This window comes from Atheta coriaria, unplaced genomic scaffold (assembly GCF_025399875.1).
Source record: "Atheta coriaria isolate IRGN ID8LTWV9N9 unplaced genomic scaffold, Caltech_Dcor_3.1 hic_scaffold_13_pilon, whole genome shotgun sequence".
Lineage (NCBI taxonomy): Eukaryota > Metazoa > Arthropoda > Insecta > Coleoptera > Staphylinidae > Dalotia > Dalotia coriaria.
Genome location: NW_027045455.1, coordinates 366,990 through 394,163, shown reverse-complemented (window position 1 = coordinate 394,163; position 27,174 = coordinate 366,990). Strand labels below are relative to the sequence as shown.

Sequence of the window (27,174 nt, the reverse complement as noted above, 5' to 3'; positions counted from 1 at the left end):
CAATGCTGAAATACACATACACAAAATTTACTTTTACTTTCCATTTTTCTCGGCATACGAAAAGAATTTATTGTATACCTTAGTTAATTAAATAATTGGTGTTTTTGAAAAGGTTACTCTCACTTTATATGTATGTAGGACAGTAAAATACCACTTATTTTCATTTCAGTGCAACAGTGATACAGTTATACTCGTACACTACACATCGTAAAATTGAAATAAATAATTATATGAGCCGCTTATTTTGAAAGTGGCCTAACTCCATTTATCTTCAAATCGAGATATTGAAAGTTTTGCGTTTCAATGAATTTAAAAATATATGTATAAGATACAAAGAAGTCATACTGCTTAAGCGTATCTAAGGATGTTAAATTTAAAGTTCCAGTTAAAATAGTGGCAATTATTAAGTAAATAACGTGCGTTTCCTTATCAAGAATGGAGTTGGGCCACTTTCAAAATTAACAGCCAGATTCATTATAAAATTTGAAGATGCCCAAGTCCATTCAACATAATTTAAGATGTTTCAAATTGAAGAAAAAAAACGTCTTCGTTTCACAGACAGCTTCGTGAAGTAATACATTTTGTTTGTTAAAATCTGCCAAACCCCAAAACTTTTCAAAAATGTTCTTTCTTTCTTCTTCATTATAATTTTTGTGCACGCATTCCGACAACCACAATCTTTGTTTCGAAATTTTTTCATGAACAATACTTCCGGTTTAACTGCAATATCTTTTTCCTGAATTCCGTTCTATCTTTCGCACTTTTTGGATATATGGTGCATCTATCTTTTCTCCATTGTTATTTGAATCTTCATCCTCTGACGAGGAATATTGTTCTATGACTCTTTTTCTTATTCGCTTTTTTAATTATTAATTACTACTTCTTTTCACTATCTGAACTAAGTGGTCTTCTTCGGTTCTTCCTCATGGGTGTAATAATTTCTATAATTTAATATTATATTTTAAGTTTTATATTAATTAAACGTACAGGTTAATTAACTAACGCAATTGTCCCAAAATGAGGTGGACTTGTAAATACTAATTAATTGAAATTACCTTCATCGCTGCTTTCCGTTATTATCAATAGTAAATACCTTGATGTAACTATAAATGGAGTTAGGCCACTTTCAAACCACACGGGTCAGTTATTCAATTAATTCGGAAAACCTATGTGTAAAAAATGTACCGTATTTTCTCTGAATATAAGCAATCTGACGTGTGTCACTGATAAATAACATGAAGTTGTACATGTAACCATGGTAACCGGTAAAAAATTGAAAAACGGAGTTAGGTCACTTTCAAAATAAACGGCTCATATAAGTTATTACATTAATTTAATAAGAACAAATGTGAAACTTTATATATTTATGTTTTATGTATTATATTTTATGTATAATTGTGTACGAGGGTAGCGGTAGAAGTGACTTTATTAAGGCCACCGTACGAGGGTAGCGGTAGAAGTGACTTTATTCAGGGCACCGTACGAGGGTAGCGGTAGAAGTGACTTTATTCAGGGAAACTGAATAACGATTTTAGAGCATTTCTAGAGGGATTTTGGCGGACTGCAAGGTCGCATCTAAGAAAATGACTCTCGAACTATCTAAATTTGAAAGAATCATTGAAATCGCACAAACGGTTCGCAAGATACAGCCGAATTTCCACCGTGTATTTCAAAAAATCACTAAAATGGTATAAGTTTCAAAGCGATTTTAAGGCACTTCTAGCCTGATTTCGGCGGACTGCAAGGTCGCATTTTAGAAAATGACTCTCGAACTATCTAAATTTGAAAGATTCATTGAAATCGCACACACGGTTCGCGAGATACAGCCGAATTTCCGCCGTGTGTTTAAAAAAATCACTAAAATCGTATAAGTTTCCGAGCGATTTTAAGGCACTTCTAGCGTGATTTCGGCGGACTGCAAGGTCGCATTTTAGAAAATGACTCTCAAACTATCGAAATTTGAAAGATTCATTGAAATCGCACAAACGGTTCGCGAGATACAGCCGAATTTCCACCGTGTGTTCAAAAAAATCACTCAAATCGTATATGTTTCAAAGCGATTTTAAGGCACTTCTAGCGTGATTTCGGCGGACTGCAAGGTCGCATCTTAGAAAATAACTCTCGAACTCTCTAAATTTGAAAGATTCATTGAAATCGCACAAACGGTTCGCGAGATACAACCGAATTTCCACCGTGTGTTTCAAAAAATCACTAAAATCGTATAAGTTTCAGAGCGATTTTAAGGCACATCTAGCGTGATTTCGGCGGACTGCAAGGCCGTATCGTATAAAATGCCTCTCGCGCTATGCAAATTTGATAGAATCATTAAAATCGCACGAATGGTTCCCGAGATACAGCCAAATTTTAACCGCGTGTTTCAAAAATTCATGAAAATCGTGAAAGTTCGAGAGCGATTTTAAGGCACTTTCAGCATGATTTTGGGGGGCGGCAATGGCGTATCGTGAAGAATAATTCTCACGCTATCATAATCTAAAGAAAACATGTAAATATTCCAAACGGTTTTAAAGTTAGAAAGGTTATACCCGCAGGTATATTAAACACGACAAGTGACCATTTGTGTCATGGTCACAGGCACTTGGAACGCGATCTCAAAACTATTTTAATACAATAATAAAGTTACAATAATAACTTACCAGCATTAAGTCAATGAGAATGTGAGACAAGGCATGTACTGCAATAAAGGGAAAAAAAAGCCGTCGAAGAACAGAACAGATGATGTTTCTTACCCAGGCGCAAACAGCGTTCCTAGCGACGAAAACAAATTGGCTGCATTAAATATAAAAGTTAGTCAAAGATGATGATAAGCACTACACACAATTCTGCATCGACATACACTAATAATTGTTAAGACCGCAGCCATATGCATGAAAGGTACACTTTATAGACGCAATCAAAAACCACACAGGACACCGTTCACGTTGTTACAACTAAATACACTCGTTTGTTGATGGAATATATCGCGATTTTACGGAATTAAATGCTAAAGAATCACACGAGCACGGAGACGTGTCTAAACGGGCAACCAGCACGAAACTGGCTACAGTCCACCGACAAAACAAACCTGTCGAGCATGCACGCGGCCGACGGCTTGTGATAAGATAAAGTAAGACATTCCAATAGGCGGCGCGCCGATGGCACACGACCTTCTATTTTTCGACATAGTAGAACTGATTGAATTAAAATGTTGTAGGTATTATCGGTAAGTATATATTTTAGTTTGTATTTTTATATTGTATGAGTACAATAATGTAAGTGAGAGTTAGATTAACTAATGTAAATATAGTAGAATAATTGACTACAAAGAAAGAACATGCGGAAAACGAAGGTGTCTTAGCAATTGATTGCTGAAGAAAATAATTCATTTTTTTAACAAGTAATCCATTGCGATACTCATGTAGATTTATAAAATTGAAGAGTATGCTTGTGGTTCTTTTTCCTTCTTCACTAATACCATCACACAGAAATGCAATGCTGATTCCTTGCATCTATACAATAAGAAATCGTTAAATCATTGTTGAATTTTGTTGAGATATACTTACAATATTTAATGTCAACAATGAGTACAATATTATTGCTTTTTCGAGACTTTCAAAATGGGCATATAACGCAATACTTAATGTTCCCAGGGTAAAAAACATATTTTCCACGTAGATTAAAAGCAGAGACATGCCAAAAATATCTTGAAATACTCTACAAGTATTGCACAAATTATTGTGTAATGCAACAACCAAGTCAAGTGTTACACAATCTAATCTTTCTTCTTTCGACGCTAGTTTTTCTAAGAATGTATTCAGTTTAACGAAGCGCATTTTAATTGCAATGAGAAAATAAAGAATCAAACTTATAATAAATCCGACATAAATTTTTGATGCTTGATCAATCAGGCCAATCATGATAAAATAAATTGGAAAATCTGAAAATACACGCACTCCTTCAGCACAGAATAAACCATCACTTATCGCGCACACAAACAGAATCCATTTAATACTTGTTCTTGGTACATTTTGCTTCCAGTGCTGGTATGTTGCGTCAATTTTCTTTAGCAACCAGAAAATTGTTTCTAAACTTTTGACGTCTACAAGTGAAAATTTAATAATACATACAATTATCTGTAAATAATTGATTGCTGTAGATGATAGCAATAAATATTTCCGAATTGCGGCATTGCCATCATGAATGTCATCAAAAACTTGTTTAACCACCAGAATTGTTAACAACGACACTGCTATTAATGTCACTTTGACATAACTAAAGCTATGTGATTCAAAATTAATGTCAAACTTCGGAAATAAACCAGTATAGAAGTAAAATTTACGTATAAAATGAAAATTGTTGATCTCGCCGGACTGGGACATCCTGAGAAAATGAACATGTTTCTGGACTATAGTTATGAAGCAATAATTAGAAATGGAATATCAATAATGCTATTAGATAATTAAACTCTTTGTAAACAACATAAACAAAACAAGTATCCAAATAAAAACCACATTAAAATAAATTAATTGTAATTACTACAAATGGTTTCACATATGTTTTCTCTTACCTTGAGAGTCGGAGTCACACTGAGTGTTGTTTCAAATTCACAATTTCAGTATGCTCCGTTTTCTTTTCTCAATAATAAATTGGGATAAACAATTACAAACATATTCTTGTGATTAATTTTATGTTTTTAGTGAATATTAAAACCAAATTCACATTTACATTGTTAATCGTAATAATTGTAAATAACAACAAAAATTAATGTTATAATGCGCTCTTTTTATTTGTTTGTGATAGTTTTCATCATATTTTTCACCTCTTGTTTCTTCGCTTTCCAAATATGTATTACTCACCAATTTATTTATTTAATAACCATTTGTCTATACGTTATTTAATGGTATATATTTTAATAATATTCGCACAACCTATGCTCAGTGATAAAATCATATGGAATGGAGTGGAATGGATGTTATTTTATTAAGAGTAAAAATGTTCCTCAGTTATTTTACGGCATTGGTGGCCGGAAAAAACGTTACTTTTACTTCAGGGAATAAAAAGATTGTTGAATCATTCAGCAAATTGATGATTATACTATTAACATGTACATATGTAATTGAATGTAGTTTTGCTCTTAGTATGTGATACTCATTCAGACTTATTTTGATTGACAAAGTCGCCAATTCACTTGCTCAGTTACACGTTATAATAAACTAGTTTACGTTTTGTTTTACGTCTGTTAGAATTTGTCACACAAGTACACATATCTTCACATTTGTTTGCATTCACTCGCATCAAAACAAACATTAAGAACTGGCGAGTGTTACTCGTAATTCGCAGAATTAGATTAACAACAGAAATGAATTTTGGTAACATTTCATTTGAATAATGATGCATTCGAAGAAATTGAAGCGACCTTTGTCATCAAATTTTAATTATGCCCATATGTGTATATTTATAGTAAATATTTGAAAACATCCTGATGAAACAGATTTCGTCTGCGTTTTTTCTTGCCAGAACTTTATCATCTCTACTCTTATAGATTTTATTGTTAATTTATTATAATTGATTAGGGTATTAGGTTTCTGAAAATTTTCGAGTTGACCCTTTCATCTTGCTTCCTAAAGCAGTGCCATCATTGTCAAACTCGGAAATTTTCCGAAGAGGTGACTTCAGTTTATTACATGTTACATTATTTGTTTAAACTTTGTTTCAGGTCATTGATTTCCACATGGAAATATTCTTCAACTCATTCGTTATATTTTCAGCTAAGTTTTATGGTCTTTATACCATTTCATCTTTTGGTAAATGTATATGTACAGCAAAAGAAATGACTAGTAATTATAAATATTTAATCTAGAATTTAGTAGATGTGTTTAGAACAATGCCGTATTTGGTTACCTAATGTGAGTTTAAACAAACAAAACTAATTAATATCGTTGCCTAAATTTCTTCGCTGAGAAAATGATATTCAAAACAATTGTAATTGTAATTTATTTTGGCAACACTCAATTTTTAATATTTTATCAATTTTCAAAGCCAGATGTGTTTGGCTTGAACTAAATGTGAGGTAGATATGTAAAACAAAATTTCATTACGATAACATCTGATCTATAATAGTTGAACTGATACTTCCACCTCACATTTATAAGCGCATTTCCATGCGCCAAATTGTTTTCTAAACAACTGAGATTAAATTACATAAAAATTAGATTTACAAAGTATTTAACAACCAATTTAAAGGTATGTACAAGTTTTGTTGCTCTCATTGTGGTAATTGTGAAAAATGTGAATTTACATTAGATACTGATTAAATAATGAATTTATAAATACCATTTTCAAAGATGTACCGATACATACTCAATTTGTTTTCTAAATCTTACGCATATTGTAACCTGACATCGACCTTAAGAGTTTCAATTCTTTATCAACACTGTATTGAACATTTACGCCAATGTTTACTTTTTGTGCAGCATTTGTGTCTTCAGTTCTGATAATTCCTTGTTGTTTCGTATTTGTTGTTAAGAGTAGGTAATACTTTCATATTACATATCTAATTTCTATTATTTTCATTAAGTACACCTAAAATGTCCGCATTCCAATTTGTTTGAATGCCTTAAAGATTGAAGATTTCATTCTCACATTTATGACTCGGATTCATCCAACATTTGGGCTTAACATTAATTAAAAGTAATAAGATACGTCATCCGATTTTATACTAATTACAACGCTTTTGAGTACTCCTTAGATCTTTAATTTCGTTTTGTCTCTGCGCTCACTTTGTTAGGTTGCATTTTGTTGTTTGTGTCTCCTCTCTTATGATCTAATTACCTAATTAAAATTATGCTACACAATGAATTATGCTAATTTCAATAGATGTCACCCATTAAAATGTCCATCACGTGCCCAAACATATTCACAGTTTCCATATTGTTTTTCATCGAAAACAAAAGTTTATTTTGCATAGCGGCGGTTATGATTGCTTTCCTCTTCTTCTGTGTTTTAAGCTTTGCAGTGCTTTTTCCACGTTTTACACATGTAGTTGTTTCTATCGCAGAGCTGCAGCCAGGCTCGCTGATAAAAGTAAGAAGAGTTGGCTGGCTATGCACATGGCGCACGATGATTTTCTCATTAATATGGCGTCGACGTTATCTCCTTAAAAAAGGAAAACATCCAAGGATGAGTAAAAACTATTTATTCAATTATTAAATAAGTCTAGCCAATGTTTTACCTTCGGACACAAAAACAAAGATGGAAGCCGGCTCAGTGTTGCTCGCTGAGCAGGTGTAGTTACCGGAGTCTGCGTCGTTAGTATCTCGAATGGTAAGACGACTCTGTGTACGCGCGCCGGGCACCGTCTCCACGGATATGCCGCCCCTGGCAGTGTCGTAATTTATCATGTGATCATTGTGATACCAGAACACGTACTGCGGTGGCGTGGGGCTCTGCAAAAAAGCGATTCATCATTTCGATAAATTATTTTTTAAGCGCCCACCGAAGGGAGCGCGCGCGATCATTACGCTCTTCGCGCCAACTGTGCCCCTAGCTCAATAATAACTCCACCATTACAACGTCTTCCAAATGATGAACGTCAACATCGAGTGGTTAATACGCAAGTACGCACCTAAATTGCAAAAGCACGGGCAAAAATAATTAATGAACCTTACCGTGAAAGCGCGCAGGATTAAACATTCAATCTTTTTTGTTTGGTTCTGAAATCTTTCTTTCGACAGTGTTAAGAATGTTCTCGAGAATATTTAGTTATATATACCTTCAATAAATTAGAGCAGCACCAACAAATCGGCTTAGTTAATGTACGAAGATAAAAATCTGACGTATTAGTATAAAGAAGTTCTTTTTTCTTCCATTTTTTCAAGGCAAGAATTCGAATTATATATTGTCTATCATCAGTTCGAATTGCACTTTTTTCAGCTTTTGTAAGCAAGCTCGCTTGTTTCGGGAGAAAGAATGAGCGCGGAGATCAAATCGGAAAATCTTTGGGGAATCCAATCGCGCGACCGTTGAAAAATGTGTATAAACCAAGGCAAGCTAAAGAACGAAATAAGAAACGAACAGACGTATTAGTTGGTATTAAAAAAAGTTCTCTTCTGAAGTCTCTCCTCGTCCAGGGATATTAGTATGAGGCTTTCAACAAATGTATCTAAGGAATTGATGGTCGCGAGAAATGAAGATTTTTTTGTACAACTTTAAAAATTTACATTTTGTGCATTATGTAATAATGGTTTACTCTATTATCTCACAATGGAAGAGGCAACTGAAATAGTCCGCATTTGACTTGAAGAATCCCAAACTCTAAAAGCTACATAACTTTTATTTTTGGCAAATTTATCTTTTGAAACTCTAGAGCGCTATTTTTTCGTGCAGGCATTTTTATGAAACCACATAGTTTGCATAGTTGAACAGGAAAAGGTAGTAAACTCCAAAATTATGGTAATCAAAATGTTATAAAACTAACAAACTGGAACGAAAGACGCATAGAAGAAAAGAACGTCCAAGCAGCCGATTTCGTTTGCATGAAAAAGCGCCACGCAGAAGAAAACTTGATGATGTAAAGTTTTTCTGCTCGGTTCAGTTTTTTTTCCTCATCGGTGCAACATTTCAACGCGGACTTAGTGTAGAACTTAGAACTCTTCTAACTACTCGTCGCTTGTACTTATCGTAAATGTGCGCCATCGCCGTTTTGTTATATCCAGCTCAAACGCTGCGAAGAAATTGAGGCCACGCAAACAGCAACGGTTTGGGTTCAATGAAAAAGCAGCTATAATAGAAATGCTTCGCAGAAGCCGGAAATCGAAGGAACAATATAAAATATGTGTATGAAAGTTCGTCGAATATTTCGTTTCAGCCAAAGTAATTTGCGTGCATTTCTATTCGTAGTTTATGCGTCTGGTCGCACACACCAAGTTGGCGGCAAGTAAAACGTATAAACGAAAGAACGAAAAGTATGCACAAATAATTCGTACATATTCATAGTCGTTTAAGCTTTAAGTTCCCAACAGCGCGCCGGCACGAAACGAAACCAAGCAGTCGAACCAAAACGCGCACGAAAACTGAGCACGAGTTTCAGAACACGAGCTATGAATTTCTAATCACGTACCCGATGTAAATATACAACTTTTGTTGCCGTGGCGAAAAAAGTCGAGCAGAAAAAACGACATGCAGTAAAACGCGATGCGCAAATAAAGCAAATGCTTGGGTTTCGTGGTGAGAAAAACGCGTTATTCGTGTTCGTATGCAAAAGTTTGATATGTTTTCCTGTTTTACTTCAAGTGCATTCAGCCAAAACTATACACGACGTCAATGCCAAAAGCTGCAAATGGTGCAACAGAAGTTAACAAAAAGACATGGTAAAATGAGAGAAAACATTCCAAAAATAAAACTATACGAACACGTGGTGAAACATATTACATAACGTGCATGCCGGGGAGAAAAAATATCGCACGCGGTAAGTTTGGCGCACACGTCGAATAGGAAACTATGGCGCGCCGTAAAATGCGCCAGTTAGAGGTGGAACCTATGCCGGAAAAGTCAGTCAGGGTATGCAGAGCACGTTTGCGATGGCGCGTTGTGCGAGTCGCGGTATATGCGGTAATTTAACACCGGCGGACGTGACGTCGCGGCGTTACGCTTAGCCTCAAGTAGCAAAGAGGTCGCTACAGTCCAAGTAAGGGAACGACCCGTTATTGGTCATCATTTAAGAGTCGCCGCCATAGTTATAACGGTCATAACCTCACTTAGTTTTCTAACATTCATAGCAATACATTACTTATTATAATATCCCTGCAAAGCTATATAAAACATATGCTTTACAAATTGGTTTAACATCCGTTAGAGTTTTTGCACTTCTAGTAATAGTAGTTTTAGCACCATGTGCGAGAACCTCGGCAAAGTTTGAGACGCAAACAAATTTATAACGCGGAAATGACGTCATGACCATCATGCGTGATGTGTTGCCAACTTCGCGGTGTCGCGCGACGTTGTAATTCGGGCGGGACCGAAAGTCGCGTCGCAAACTTCGGAAACCGACAAGAAACGCCAAGTACTCGTCGCGAACGGCTGCGGCGACGTCAGCGACGGTGGCACGCGTAGAATACCGAATGAGTGGCGAATCGGATGTGGAAACATGCATCAAGTCGCAACTCGCATCGAGTTACCTCTTGCACGTAGCGTGAAATCCACCAAGTGAACTAAGAATTCGCAAAAAAATACAATTTTTGTTGCGGTTAAAACATTAGCATAATAACATTATGACGTATAACAATATAGAACCTGTCGTATGTCGCAAAGGTTAAGAGAATCTCTACGCTGCCCGAAATTTATATTGGTGGAGGCGCCTGAATAACGCTCCTATGTTTGCCCAAACTTAGTTATTCAATCAAATGCTGTCTGCCGGTTCCGTATGCAGGCCAAAGTCAATCCGATGCAAAACTAGACGCTAGCGCCGAATATAATTGACGCGTTGAGTGCAGCGAGCGCATTGCTCCAGCGGATTAATAACGGATTCGAGCGTCTATTAAATTAAATAAGAAGCTGCCTTTCGAGAGGTACAACGCAACGGCGCTCCGGCGCGGCAAACTCGACGAGGATAGTTGCAAAAAAGTGTAGGAAGCACACACAGACTGAAAGAGTAACTGTGTAACTAAAAGCGGCGACTAAGCGAACCGTACGAACGCGCCGCACCGCTTCGAAATCGATCGCCAAACAGGAACTTTGAAACGACTGACGGGAAAGCGCAAAGCGGCCTAAGAAGAAGCCGGGTGGAGTAAACTTTCCGAACGAATGCACTCGACGAAAAGACAAAAGAACCAAGTGGGATGTAATGCACTAAAGTAAGAACAAATCAGAACGAAGTGTAAGATATTTATATTTCAGGAAGTTGTTAAAATCTTTCTTCAAACTAGTCGAGCAGTAGAAAAGAAAAGAACCGATGCACTTTATAAACATATTCATAATTCATGAATTCAATAAATCCAATTAACGATAACTAAAGATAAGAATTTTCCTTCAAGAACCAGCAACACTTAATAATAGAAAGCTTTCAAAGTTTATATTCAAAGAAAAATAATAATAAATAATTTCTCGATTGTTATTGCTATATGGGGTAAATTCACTAAAAAATTCTGGTGGCAGGAAGTTATGTCGCCAAAGGGACGCAACACTTCATAATGATTACATTGTTTGTTGATTAATTAACGTGACTGGTTAACCATTAACGAAGCATTGTTCCGCATCGCCGACGTCGATCGGGCGACGCTCAACTATCGATAATGCCGCGAGCTCGGTCAAACAGTTTCGGCCTAAAATAGATACTAGCAGATCTAAATACAACGTTATGGATGGCCTTTCGCTACGTTTACTGTTTGCATTTTCAGATTCAACCCGCGGTCAAAGCTATATTCCTACGCTAATTGTGCTGATTTGCCATAATATACACTATACAAACAAAACCTCAAATTAAATAATAAACAGACAAAATGGCTAAAGAGGCAAACATTTTTCTTTCGTTTTATGCGGAATTATATCATAATCAATTGCAGATTTTGTTCCTAGAAAAAAATCGCGCAGAATGGTGTTCCGCATAACCAATGCCCAAAGTTCGAATATATTATTGCATATGTGGGCGACGCAACCGGGCGTTATTAATTCCCTAAGTCGTTTTGGAATCGTTTGCAGTCCGACGTGGCCCGCAGGCGTATGTAGATGAATTCGAGCTTGCCAACCTCGGCGACCTAGCCGAAAACGACTGACTTCCAAGCCTCGTGGCGCCCAGTTACTCCACCGGCCCGGCTCCACTTGCTCACTTGCGGTCGAATTAAGCCAGCGATAAATCACCGCGCCGAAAACGTGGCCGTCCTTCGTCCTTGCCCGGCGTCGTACTTTTACCCCGAACCACTCAACCGGTACATGCATGTGTATAGCTGTTATAGACGTAGTTTTTCACGAAGCAAACATGGTTATTTTAATTTACTCGCCAATTTTTTTTCTTTCAAAAGAATAAAAACTTGCTTAAAAAGTTTCTGAAATTAATTATTACTCTAACGTAATCGTCTGGTATGTAAATCTTTTTGGTAGCACCAGTACACAACGCACACGGCCTTATCGCAATGCATATAAACTTAATGTAATGTAAAGGATAACGATGTTATCGGCTTCTCTACCCACGCCGTGTAAGCGACTATCAACTTGGCTGCCGCCTTTGCCACCGCCTCCATCTCGACCGTCGACTCGAGCGGCACCGACTTTCTCGAGATGTATAGCATTTAAATCTGCTAAGGACGCGATGGCTCTTACTCTCAGGACGTGCATGTTTTACGTGACACACGACCGTGGCGTGATATCCTATTTCGTCTCGAAACCTGGAGGGTTCAACTTCATCATTTAAAAGTTGACTCGCTCGTAGCGTACGCCAGATATGTGCTCGAGATATGCAAAAATATGCACGCTACGTTGGACCTTTTGGTTACCATCCAAAATGTTATGCATGCGTGCAGAACCCGCAAGAGTTTCGGTTGTATGCAGTGAAGAAGAAGGTATAAATGATCCTGTATTGAGAATTGCTTAAAATTCAATTTTTCATTTTTCCTCCTGCGAAAAACTACAATTTTAATATTTTTAAAAGTTTGACTGATTAAAATACTTGTATGAATTGAGTGATATTTATATTATGTATACGACATAAACTTTTCTAAAAGCATTTTATGCGTTGCTTGTCGTTAGTGTGTGCGCGGAATTTGAAAGTTTTAGAGCCGAAAATGTTTTTGCGACTAGCGGCAACTATTTTGCTATGCAGAAACGTGAAGTGGCCGTGCTGACGCCACGGAAAACCCAAAACACTAAACACATTCGGAGTTGGCGCATGGATGGGGGGCAGCGCTGAAAGTGCGCGCAAACAATTTTCAGAAAATAAAACAATTTATCAACTAGAACGTGGCGTGCAGTCAAGTTCAACTCGCTTTAAATTTCGCTCAACGTTAATTAAGTTGTGTAAACATTGCGCGCGGAGATTGGGATGCCCTGCAGATTTCTATTTTCCGAAAATAAGTTTATTGTATCCTGATAATAATAATAATAATAATCATGAAAAGTGAGCGACCACATTTAATGACATGTATTTTGGTATATTATTAATATCTTCCAAATAATAATGAATTGAAGGGTAGTTTGAAATAAACTATTATTAAATAATATATTCAGTTTGAAACAAGTTTAAGAGCATCGCCGCAATCTATTTTATTTTAGATCACTATAAAGCAATTCTGTAATTGCAGTCGCCGGTTTGTCCACACACTGTACACGCATGCATATTGCGCTCATTCATCACATCGTATGTGAATATGTGCGATATAAAATGGGTTTAATTAATCGTACTGAATGAACTAGCTCGAACATATTCAGTCGGTGCAGGGTCGACGAAACCGAATAAAATCAAGATAATTAAACCAGCATCGCACGCTTCGTTACTTTTGCGTTCGCACGAAATTACCATGTGAATAGTTAAAAAATTGTGCAGAATGCAGCCAGCAATAAATTAAATTTAACATTTTATTGCTGCTAATGTAAATATATGTGTATAATCAAATTTTCTATTTTTGTTTTTGTCTGATGCAAATTGGACGCCAGCGAGGGAAGCAAAATAAAGCTATTAATTTCCATTGCGGAAATTAAAAGAGTTTCGATCAATATTTTCGAAAATTTTACCGCGCACAACCATTTTGATTAAAAAATCGAGGCGTAAAAATATAGAAAACAAAACATAAAACTACTCTACCTATCAGAACTTACCTTTTCTATGATACACACTAAATCAATAACGCTGCCTATATCTACGTGATGTTCTCCGCTTCCGGAGCCTTGTATTGTTGCTTCCGGGATGACAATCTTTAGATTGACAAAGTGGGACACCATGCCTGCGCTGCTGGAAACCTGTAAACATAATTAATTTAATTAAAGATTAAATTCTAAAATAATATACAATCAAATTCACTGTCAAAAATTTATTGCATATTGCGAACAAATACATATGTTTATGCTCTTTTTGCCAGTTATCTATCCCAAAGCGTGTTTAACTTTTTGCCACGTGCGCAAAAATGATTCTGCAACCAAATCTACAAATGCCTGCGTAACATTGCAAAAGTAATCTAGTGTTTTCTGGTACACAATCCCATAGTCCCATTCGTGCCGACGATGCCAAATTCGGAGTGAGCACTGTTTGTTGTTTGCACGTCGTGCTCAAAACGTGCAACCCAAGCGTAGTCCAAACATGAAAGCGTTGATAGCGCATTAGGACACATTTGCAGGCGTGGGAACGAAATGAATTAGCTTTTCTGATTAGATGCAAAGATGGCTGCACCAGCATATCGCACAAGATAAGAATACCACACTTGCAATCGCTAAGAATTTCAAAATGCGGGTGCAACCACGTAAGATGTGGTTGGGGCTGGTTAAAATTTCAGTAGGTATCTACTATATCAAAAGAATGCCAGCGGCCTAAAAGATGGATGATGTCTACCGGCGCGTCTTGCTTTGTAACACGTATGACTTGAATTTAATCGAGTTGCGCATCTCCGAGAAGAATTTCGCCTCGCCTGTGTTTATCATAATCCCCGAAGGCAGTATATCACGTCGTGCGTGCTTATTTCCGGTTGCAAAAAAGCATGTTGCACTTTCGTCACAAGAGAGACGCTTTTATAAAGAAAACAAATTAATAATGTACGAAATATTCTCATTTGTTCATATTATAAATATAATTTTATTATATTTTTAAAATAATATAAAGAGTATAAATTTATGAGAATTATTTTGTGGATGTACTTTTAAACATCCAGTATATAATTTGATACTTATTCAGAGCACTGCTTCCGTTCTTCGCGCTCGTGGAGCGGAACAAAACAAGTAACTACGAAGCGCGGAAGCGTGAGCTATACTCTTTTGTTAGAGAGCGTGTGGATGGGGGAAGATCAATTCGGCATCCTGTAATTTCTGAAAGGCGTAATCAACTCACGTGTTTTGCAACACCTCTCTTGATTGGCCTCGTCCGAAGTCGATGCTTTATGTTCTTGTTTGACGCGCGCTTTCTCAGAAAGAGGAAAAAAAGCGAGACTAGAAATCTTAACTATGATCGCCTAAACTCAGTCCTGAACGAAAGTATTCGAGCGTTCATAACACGCCGGAATGAGAGTTTCATATGTGTTTCTTGTGCCAACTGAATAAAACTTTTGCAGAAACTATTCCTCGAAAAATGTTCCGATGAACAATTGGGAGAATTGCGATGTTAAAATAATTTCGTCATTTCGAGATAATAATTTATCAATCAATATGCGATGTAAATGTGTAAATTGTGTAAGTTAAATGAGTAACAACTTAAATTGAACGATTGCCGGCGCTGTGCAATTACTCGCCTGAAACTAGTTTCACGGCTCCGCCGAAATTATGTTCCCGTCGGGCATAATTATAAATTTATAGCGAAAACAAATACGCGCGCACGCCTGTCCATGTAACAACACCGCTGGAACTCAACGAACGGAACGATACAAATGCGACTTGCACGTCATGCCACGCCTTAACCTCACCTAACCAAACATCTCTTTTATATAAAAAACGGTTTCTTGTTAAAACATTCATAATAAACCAAATAAACACATTTCATTCATGCATATTTCACTTTTTTTATGAATATAAAAAGGAAATTCCGGGAAATATTTTATTGTTCCCCGGCAGTTTATTATGTGCCACGTGCCAGACTCCAATGTCTTTTATTTTTTTACACACGCCACTGTAAACACAGCTAAGTGTAGAACAAGAAACGAGAAAGTCCAGGGAGTTGAAAAGAAGAATGCGACGGGAAAAGTGCTCAAGTATTCATTCCGGCACATTCGGGCACTCATGTGTGATTTAAAAATTTCCATATTTTTGTTTTTGCCAGCATTCTTGCTTTATGATATTTCGTCGTTGTTTTACAACTATAAAATATGAATCTGTTGAAACTGACTGTGCATTATTTAATCCTTTGATTGATTTTCCCAACTTTAAAACCACATAAACTCGCAAATAATAAAAATATTTTTTTTGTACGTTTTTTCTTTCCCTCTGTCATTTTTCGTATGATTTTCTAAAAATTCTCATGTTATAAACTCTGTTTCCTGATGCTTATCAAGTGTTAAAACGTACCCATTTATAACTACCATTTAAAAAGCATAAAAACCTCAACAAAATAAATGTTCACATTTTATCTGCCGAAAACCTTATCGCACCAAAGCACCAAGTATCAAAACAGCAAGTAAACCTAGTAAACTATGTAATGCGGTTTTGAGTGTAGCGCTCAAAAGTATACAGAGAGCGAGGAAGGAGGGGTTGATGTGCTGCTGTTGATGGAAGCACACAGAGGAGGAATGCGCAGTGTGTACGTATTGTATATGAACGCCATGTGCAGCGTGTTTGGCATCATCTCATGGAAGTGGAGCAAACGCCATGGCTGAAAACCTGAACAGGCTACCCAGGGCGCTAGTGGCGAGTGGCGGCTGCGGTGGTTCACCGGGGCAAAGAGGGGCGGCAAGGCATGTCGGAAATCATATCATGATGTATGCTGCTAGCTGGTGCCGGGGCCGGAATGTTGCGGTGTCATGACGCATTTAAATAAGTTATATAACAATGTACCAAGCGAACATTTTGAACTGGTTGTTGATGATGATCAAACACCAAGTAAACCAAGTACAATACAAAATAATACAAAAACAAAAATAAAATTGATATAAAAAGTTTTAAGTGCTTGTTTATAATAATATGTAAAATAGTTGTTTTTCTAGTGCATCCTGCATGTTATGTTTTGCTATGGTCGTTATGTTCCATAATTTATAAAGAGTACAATCTCGGAATTTCATAACATACCCGTCGTTTTACACCTCTCACTCACAACGCTTCTATTTTACATCATCTTGCGTTGGCCTTGCTTTCCTCTGAAGCACTTTGCTTTCTGGTGCTTTTCGCGCTTCGTCCTGAATTCTTGTTTTCCTGCGGGTGCCCTCTCCGCCGGCGCGCAGCGCGCACGTCGCCTGGCACCTTTTTTTACGGCACCCCATGGAACCAATTACGATTTTATGGCTGGGTCGTGAACGTAGCGAGCGCAGAGCATACGTCGACACTCTTTCCCTACACCCACGTACCCCACTTTACCGCTTCCACAATTTTTGGACACACGGCGTTCATACTTTTGCCCGTTGCCATTTCCATGCAATGTTTTCTATTCATTTTTCTTGTTTTTTCTTTTCGGATCCTGCTTGCGCAACGTCCGGAAGAGGAAAAACACTGAATTGCCAAGCTGTGCACAGCATGGACGCACGTATGTTTAAGTGTGAGTGAGTCGACAAGTGGAACGAACGGTTCTCCAAATTATCATCGCAAACAAGACGGAAAATTACTTATTTATACTAAAAATTTTCTGTTTGTTCTTTTCTAGCAACAGCAGCGCATGAGAGGGCTTTTCATAGACATTTAATACTTCGTTCTGTTACATCTTCTCGCTGCCATGTAAAGAGAGCTCATTTCGGGAAGTTTACAGGGGTGTCGCAGGAGGGGGCCGGTGCTCCTATTTAAATAACACAGCATGCCTCTACTTGTGCGAGTAATGAACTTCATTTTTATGGGTTGTGTTTTACATTGCAAACATTATTTTGCAATTTTACATGTTTTTTGGGCCAAGTCCCCTCTTTGAATGAATATTTAATAAAAACATTTTTCGAGGAATACGCACATATTTATTTTTGCAGTTAATTTTACTTGACTGCATCCAATATTGTTGTTCAATGAACAAAAAATTTGTTTGATTTGTGTAGACCGGTAGATATTTTTATACACAACTATAGCAAGATTCCTACGACTGGCTTTGCTCGATATTGTGTTAAGTCATCTCAAATGATTAAAATTAATGGAAACTTTAAGCTCCGTTGCCTAATTGTGTTTCACGCATGGAGGAATAACAGCATCAAACATGAAACAGCAGAAAACGAGTTAAAATAAAGAACAAAGCGATCGCGATCTAAAGAGTTCATGTTTTTTTTTTCTCTTAGCACACAAAAATGACGTGCGATGCGAATTGCCTACTAGCTAAACCATGATTAAACGAGCCAATGAATTCGACCAACAATTTGCAGCAGTCCGAAATTGCGTGTATTCCCACACACCGCAAATGAACACAAATTTGTCTGTTCATTGAAAGCAAAACACGCTTTTCATCATGCGCCCCGGCCGAGAGTTTAGCGGAAGTGCGCGAATGGCGGCGGCGAAAAACACGCCCCGCAACTCGGAGCGAGCTCGAGACCCCGACGGACGATTTACAAATATTACAATGCGTAATAAAATTAGTGTTTGCAGATTAATGGATTGCTAATAGAGAGTGGCCGGTTATAGAATTTGGCAACGAGGTTAGCACTCACGTCGATATGAGAGCATGTAATGTGGGGACGGCATGCACACGCCGAGTGCATGTTTCGTGGGAGATTTTACGGCGGAGCGCACATTCCGAGAGTGTACCTCGTAATTGGCGCACGCTGCCGGCTGCCCCCGGAATTAATTGCCAATTAGCGGTTCTTAAATAAGCCCAGAGCGTACGTACGCAAAATTACGATATGTACCTACATAGGATTGCGAGGGCCGATAAAATTTTAATCAAAATAAGATAATTGAGTTCGTAAAAGTTGAAAAGAATTTTATTTGATTATTTGACGAATTGTAATCAATAAAAATCAATATGCGGTTAGCCGTACATGGTAACCATTATGCAATCAGTTATCATCGCTCAAAACGGAAGTGGTAAATAGCGAATGCGAAATTAGCAAATACCCTACGCACTAATTGAAAATTTAAAATGTAAATCGTACGATCAAACCGTGCCACCGAGTGTTCCGATGTATTTGCAGCGCGATAAAGCCACAAATCGCATCGACAAATTAATATTTCATCGCACACTTAACTTGCGATGGGAGGTTTAATTTTATTCAACAACTGTACACCGCCGGAAAACACAGCAGCGAATGCAGCAATAGTCGATAACGAGTAATGAATGAAAACGTAATGTGTTTGTATGGCGTGTCGGTTATTTAGCAATTAAATAAGTATGCAACTTGTGTAGCACTTGTGTGTTGCAGTTTTCATTACGATCGGGCCTCGAATTGCGCTCTCACTGCAATTGGGATTCGGGCATTGAATGACCGTTGATCTCCATTCGCGCTTTCAATCATTCCCAACGAGTCTACATCAGTATGCGATTGCAGTGCGAGCACAGAGAGATTATCATTGTTCAGTATTCACCGAAAACATTGAAAATTATAATGGGAACCTGTTCGGACTACGCATTCTCTTTGTGCGCATGTTTGGAACAAAACATTGTTCGCATAAAACCCAAAACCATTCATGAAGATGAATAATTAGTAATTCATAATAATAAATAAAGTATTCTAATATTTTTACTACAATTGGCAGATTAAATCTTTTAATGGGGTCTAAACAACTTTACAATTGTAATTTGTACTAATTTATTTATTTTTTATTCGCCGTTTGCCCGTTGGACGCTTAGACCTTTGAGAATAACGCATCGCAAGTAATTTTGGATTCCCTTGATTACATGGAGTCCGGGGAGTTTGCCTACGTTCAACAAGCCCATCCGTTTCCAATGTACGGCCGTCGAGTCTGAATGAACATATTGTGTTCCCAGTGCCTGCGTAAGAATAGGAAGTGTTTCTAAGCGGTAGGTAATCGAGGTTGGAAGGCACAATTTTCTACCTTGTTAGTTCCGGTTCGTTTTGGCGCTCCCCCTGGTGGCAATATGTGTACCCGAGTGGCACCAAACCGGTTCGAACAGTTTCGTGTTTCAATGCTTACCTCGTATGTTACGCAAGCTTTTACATGTGATACGTGTACGTTTCTTTGGAAATCAGAAAAAGTTAAAAACGAAAAAAAGGCGCCACAAGTCTAAAGTGGAAGTTAACACAGATTTTCTATGTTGCACAGTCCATAGGGAAATTTCAGTAGAGAGACGTTTCTTGCTGCTTCATTTCCAATCGATGCAAATAAGTTAGAATAACCTACGCGATGGCAGAAAACTCAGCCGCAAGAAGATTTGGAAAACCTGACGCACGCATGCATTAATATCAACGAGGCGCTAAGAAAACCGCCGAAGAAAAAGAAAGCAAGAGTAACAAACGAAACGCAAATAAAAGAGAAATGTAAAGAGACGAGAGCCAAGTTGGAAAGAATCCGCAGAACGTCAAAGAAAGCAAATATAAATGCCAAATAGAGCAAACTCGACACTAAAGATAGCTAAGGAACGCAAAAAAGTTGTGAATAACCGCAAATAGAACAGCAAATATTGAAAGAAAACAGAAAGAATAAAATCCCTCGGAAGCATGTAAGAAAAATACAAATACTTTTAACTTGGAATCAGTTGGGAATGTAGGCAAACGCAAAGACACAAAAAAGACTTATTTGAAATATAAAAAGAGACAAACAAACGGCGTAAACCTTGAACTGACAAATGTATTCACGAAACAAGATGTTGTACACCGATTTGCATGTTAAAACAAATGCAACAACGAAAAAAAAACAACTTGGAAACGACAGAAAACGAGCAGTAGTAGACGCGTATTGCAAAAAGAAGGCGACTAAGTGCGGAGTATAGAAAGAAATGAAAGCAAACGAAGAAATAATCTGTTTTTTCAACTCGTAAGATGCAAGCCGGCAGCGTGTTTGGAAAACTTTCGTAATTTACACTCTTTAAAAGAAACTGCTTCTCATTGTTCTCTTCAATTCAATTCTTCAGATGATATATGCATCTGTACTTTAGTAAAAATCGAATTCTAAAGATCAATGATCGTTTTTTTTTTTTTTTAATTTTTGTATAAAAATTATACTCATTAAAATATTCCAGCAGAACGCTGATGCAAATGTCTTTTTTTTTTCAACTGAGCAACGTTTCTGCGGACAATGTAATTGCAAGCTACTACAATGTGCGAAAAACGCAGCGAGAACTCAATTAGCTGGCGAAACAGTTTGTCGAAGCAATCAAGCGAATTTTTGTTCGTAGCGCAAGCAAATATACACAATATATGCATAGAAAAAAAAAACAACCATAGTGTCCGCAGTATTTTTATATAAATAAATGAAATCGTGTAAATTGGAAAACGTTTCAATTTACGCTTATAAAAGATTTAAATTAACAAAATCCTTTGTTTCCGCTTCATTCAAAAAATATATTCGATTTACTAGTTGTAATAAAGCCTTATGTACATTCCATCCAGGTGACAGGCCGTTGCAGTATCAATATGTTTGCGCATGTTTTAACATTTTCAACTTTCATTCCGCGCAACATATTTCTCGCACGGCGCGCACGTTAAACAAGCTTAGGGGCAAACGAGAGCAATTACCGCGTATTAATGGCGCCGCTTCTAACGCTAACATTTTCAACTTTCATTCCGCGCAACATATTTCTCGCACGGCGCGCACGTTAAACAAGCTTATGGGGCAAACGAGAGCAATTACCGCGTATTAATGGCGCCGCTTCTAACTTCTAACGCTTCTAAAGAGGATAAAGATGAATTCTATGACATCCTCGAGAAAACTATAAAAGACGTAAACAGCGGTGACATAAAAATTCTCATGGGCGACCTTAATGCGAAAGTAGGCGCTCAAAACGAGAATTTGGAAGAAATTATGGGAAAAAACGGCGTTGGGCAGATTAACGAAAACGGCACATACTTCACACAGTTCTGCTCCAACGCGAACCTGGTAATAGGGGGTACGCTGTTCCCCCACAAACAGATTCACAAGACAACGTGGGTCTCGCCAGACAAAAAAACCCACAACCAAATCGATCATATCACAATCTCTAGGAAATGGAGATCGTCATTACTCGATGTGAGGAACAAGAGAGGTGCTGATGTAGCCAGTGACCACCACCTAATAGTTGGCACATTGAGAATAAAACTAGCAGTACCCAAGCAACCAGCCGATATGAAACGAATAAAACTAAATATAGAGAAGCTACGCATTCCACAAATAGCAAAATCCTTCAAGGAAAAAATGCAAGAGACAATAAACCAAAAATCAGCACAAAATGGGAAAATATGGCCGACAACATCATTGAAGTCGCCAAAACAACAATTGGAGTGAAAAGCAGGCAAAGGAAAGAATGGATCAGCGAAAACACGTGGTTGCTGATAGAAGACCGAAAGAGGAAAAAACACCTGCTACTCCAAAATCTTTCGCAAGAATATAGGGCAGCGGCACAGGTAGAGTACACAGGCCTTTGCCAAAAGGTCAAAAGGGAAGCCAGAAGAGACAAACGCAGGTGGATAGATGATATTTGCAGACAAGCAGAAGAAGCAATGCTCAACAACAACTCGAGAGAACTTTACAACCTCACAAAGAAACTGGCCAATAAGTACTCTACACGCACACACTTCATTAAGTCAAAAAACGGCCGCCTGTTAGTTGAGTCAGACAAGCAGCTCGAAAGATGGAGGAACATTTCTCCGACATGCTCAGCGCAAACGAAACAATTAACTGGGAGCCAGAGAATAACCCAGGTAGACAACTGAACATTGACTCGAACCCGCCTTCAGTCGCGGAGATAACTGCAGCTATAAAGACGCTTAAGAACAACAAAGCAGCAGGAGCTGATAACGTTCCAGCGGAACTACTAAAAGTAAACGCCACATGGATGGCAAATGAACTATACCACTGTATTAAGGAAGCATGGAACAACAACAAGATTCCGACCAAGTGGAAAGAAGGGCTAATCATCAAGCTTCCCAAAAAAGGTAACTTGACCGAGTGTAACAACTGGCGTGGCATAACGCTATTAAACACAATTAATAAGATTATCGCGAAAATCGTCCAAACAAGATTAGCGGAAACTATAGAAAACACCCTGCGCCCGAACCAAGCAGGTTTTCGGCCGAATCGCTCATGCATCGATCATATCAATACCCTTCGTATAATTATCGAGCAATCAGTAGAATGGCGATCACCACTATTCATCGCCTTCATCGACTTTGAGAAAGCATTCGACAGCCTGAACCACGACGCTTTATGGAGGATCCTTAAGTCGCGAGGTGTACCAACAAAGATAATAAGCATCCTGCAAGAACTCTACACTGATGCAAACTGCAGTGTGTTACACAACGGTGAAAAAAGCGAAAGTTTTACGATACACAGAGGAGTAAAACAAGGATGTGTCATATCCCCATTACTATTTAACATCGCCTTAGACTACATACTAGCAAAGGTAGACCAGAACAGGGATGGGTTGCGCTGGACACTAACCTCGCACCTCAGCGACCTGGATTACGCCGACGACATCTGCCTGATGTCACATACGTTCGAAGGCGTGAGCCGACAGCTAACAACATTAGCAAGGGAGGCAAGTAAAATTGGCCTAAGAATAAATATTGCCAAAACAAAAGAAATGCGTATAAATACAAACAACACCTTAAAACTCCAAATAGATAATACGGAAATAGAAGAGGTCAAGGAATTCCTATATCTAGGAAGTATAATTGACATAAAAGGGGGGACCGACGCAGATATAAACAACAGAATAAAGAAAGCCCAGCAATCCTTCAGAATGCTGAGCACAGTATGGAAGTCAAGCGTCTATACACTAAGAACAAAACTGCGCATATTCCGCACAAATGTAAAATCCACCCTTTTATATGGATGCGAATCATGGAGGTCAACGAGCTCAAGCACACACAAACTCCAAACCTTCATAAACAAGTGCTTGAGAATGATCTTGCGCATATTCTGGCCAATGACAATCTCCAACGATGAGTTGCACCGTCGATGTGATGAAACTCCCATTATAAATCAAATACGCAAGAAAATGGGGTGGATTGGGCACATCTTGAGAAGAGACGCCGGAGATATCGCCAGAAATGCGCTAGAATGGAACCCACAGGGGAAGAGAAGGGTTGGTAGACCGGCCAATACCTGGCGAAGATCCACAATAGAGGAGCTCCGAAACCAAAATATGGGCTGGAACGAAGCAAAGGCGGTTGCCCGAAACAGAGTCCGTTGGAGGGCGCTTAGTGAGGCTCTATGCTCCACATAGGAGCCAAGAACATTATATATATAATGGCGCCGTAAATTGTTGCACAGCGTGTGGAGTGAGGACTTACCTGGCATTCGTAGGTGCCGTTGTCCCGCTTCTGCACGTACTTGATCTGCAAGGTCCAGTCATCCGCGCCCTCGGCGTGCAGGACCTGGAATCGCTCGTCGTTGGTGTAGGGATACATGCCGGACGACAGGATGTGCCAATCGCGGCGGCGCACCCACGATATTTGCTAAAAACAACAGAAACATTATTTGAATTATTAAAGAGTAAACCAATGAAGTACATGTTTAATTTTTTTGGTGTCAAAAAGTAATTAATCTCTGCTTTGATAAGCAGTATTGTTATTGATTCAACTGGGTATTATTATATTGAATATATTGATCAATATATTTAATAAAGTTATATCTTGAGAAAGTCGTGAATGTAATCAAAAAGAAAATCATAATTAATGACTAAAATAAGAATACAATATTATTGTTGTTTGCTCAGTCGGCGAGTTGTTGAGCCGACGCGGCGAACGCACAAAGGATAATTATCATCACAAAGTGTTCCGCTCTGTTTTTGGACACGGATTTCGTTTGTTCCGGCGCGCTGGTCGCATCGCCCGACTTCGCTAATAGGGTTGCTGCGCCGCCTTGCTCGCGGAGATTGAGATACTAATTTGCATGTTAAAGAGATGACGGATTTGCTCGCTGCTTTCGCGACGGAAACGGGTACTATGGATGCGTCGCGTCGGGTATCTGGCGTTCGATGCCTTTCTTTAGAGGGTGGATATATGTATGCGGATTTCAAATACCGTAGACCCCGCCGTGGAAGAAGAACGGGCATCTCCTTGGTAGTTATTTAAACGACGAAATATCTGAGATGAGAACGAGTCATCGTCGCGGGGTGTGTCGCTCAGCACAAGAACGACGGTGCCATCACGCAGGATGAAATGACTCAACGTTGAATGTTCGTCGTTTCCTTCGCCTCCATTGCTTCCGAGCGCTGGCAGAAACGCGTTATGACCTTAAATGATGCTCGATATATGCCAATTTCTTAAAATTGCACCAATAATACCGATATTTTAAATGATTTCGTACTTTTCATTTTTTTAAACTCAAAAAACAAAAGAAATAATGAAAAGTCTTTCTACTTTACTTGTTATTAAATCGTGAGTGATTACTGCATTGCTATCGATCACAAATATCTAAACAAATAAAAAAGACACTGTTAGATTTATGATTTTAATTTGTAAATATTGAAAGTTTTTAAATTTATTATCGCCATTCTTCATATCCATTCATTTCGTGAAAAATGGAATAATATAATATAACAATGTTGAAATATAAAATAAAAAAATCGCTTTCTCGCCATTTCAAATGGCGTTTTAAGCGTTAGGGAGCGATCAGAACAATGAAATATCGACGTGTATAAATCAGCAGTCGAAGAAGATGATAATCCAAAAAGAAAGATGCAAAAAGATGGAAAATTGTTGAACAGACAGAGTAAAACAATGAATATTGCGTACATTTTTTATGTCATCACATAATACTGAGAATTTCGATACTGGTAATCGGTTTATTCTCAACGTACCAATTTTAAAACCTCTCCGAATATAATTTCTTCAATTAAGTATAATTCTAAGTAATTTTAATTAGTGCTACAAGTTTTAATTGCATTTTTTCTCCACTTATAACAAAAAATAATAATTTACAGAAATCTATATAAAAATCAATTCAAAATTCTTATTTTCATGTATTACACAATAAATATGTATAGTTGGACCATAGCAACCAGTAACTTAGCAATGTTAGCAAGCCGTCCACTCCGACGGCCATTAATCATGTTTTCAACTTTACGTTTTGACTTTCCACCCCCTTTCGCGCTAAGGCCCCGGACCCGACAGCATGCCGACACATATTCACCAGACGGTGCAGTTGAGCATTAACTAGTTAACCAGTCAACAACCATAACCCGAAAACCATCGCCGCTTTGGGCTTTCCAGAGCTTTAGTTGTTTCGCAGGTTCAACTTTTGCATTCAGCCAGCAGTGGCGAATCACAACTTGCCACAGTTGTGTCACCAGTTCGACGTTCACACAGAGAATGCCAGCGCCAAACAATAGGCGGGGTGCAACTAGTGGCTTAGAACTTTGATTGAAATAACTTTTTCATAAATACGCAATGGAGTTTATTTTATAATTAGAACCTGCTGGAGATTATATTTCATATCACAATACTCATATTGTGGATGTACCACTATATATCACAACATAATAACAGTATTGATATAACTTTTGATAGCAAAAATTATAAATTCGCATGTAGATAATTCAGTTACTTAATATTAATATTAATGTTCATGCTAAAAATACCCCGCAGCAGTTACATGGCAAAAACATAAACGGTTGACGCACGCACTTAATCCCTTTAACGTATCAGGAAGTTCTGGAGATGCGGGCGATGCGGCATTAGATGGTTAAAGCTTTAATATCGCCTTGATGACAATACGTGTGCCCACATTTTGTCGGCCCGAGAAAGTTGCCTATCGACTTTGGTGACTTTCCGTTAATTTCCACTTCTTAAGCGAAAACAGAGGCGTCGCGGCTAACACCGCTCATGCAAATGCCGTCCCGATAAAATAACAACTACGCAGGCCAACAACAACAAACCAGCACCAACGCAAGGGACCAAAGCGAACAACAAGAAGTATGGAGGGACCACAAACGGTTAACGGTCGCTAACGCGTGCACCAAAGAGTGAAGAAACGGGTCGTCCTGTCGTAAAACATTTTAGGATCGTTTAAGGTTCGTGCTTTTAGAACTTTCCGCCTGTAACTAACATCGTGTTGAAAAAAATTTAAACATCGTAAACTTTTTTTGCGTGTCTATCAATTTAATTATTTAGAAATTCTAAATAACAGAAGATTACGGTTGTCGTTTTATTTTTATGGATTAGAAATGAGCGTCTGAGAACAATTTGAATATCATGTCCTACCCCACAAACATTTCGTGTGCGTTTGGAAGGTGGCGGCCCCGGACACAGCCGAAAATCAGACGCACGTTTCGGAAGC

At 38.2% G+C, this 27,174-nt stretch overlaps 1 protein-coding gene across 5 annotated transcripts in view; it reads right to left on the bottom strand.

Annotated features, from left to right (window-relative positions):
• Positions 1-7,019: 7,019 nt before the first annotated feature.
• LOC135801912 (neurotrimin-like) overlaps positions 7,020-27,174 on the bottom strand; it is a 133,187-nt gene continuing 113,032 nt past the window's right edge. For all 5 annotated transcript variants that reach the window (XM_065315439.1, XM_065315438.1, XM_065315436.1 and 2 more), the window contains 4 exons: positions 24,186-24,350; positions 13,801-13,941; positions 7,229-7,442; positions 7,020-7,152 (listed from right to left, as the gene is read on the bottom strand). In XM_065315439.1, coding sequence (XP_065171511.1) covers positions 7,046-7,152; positions 7,229-7,442; positions 13,801-13,941; positions 24,186-24,350 — 627 coding nt within the window. In that variant the 3' untranslated portion in view covers positions 7,020-7,045. The remainder of the gene's footprint in view (positions 7,153-7,228; positions 7,443-13,800; positions 13,942-24,185; positions 24,351-27,174) is intronic.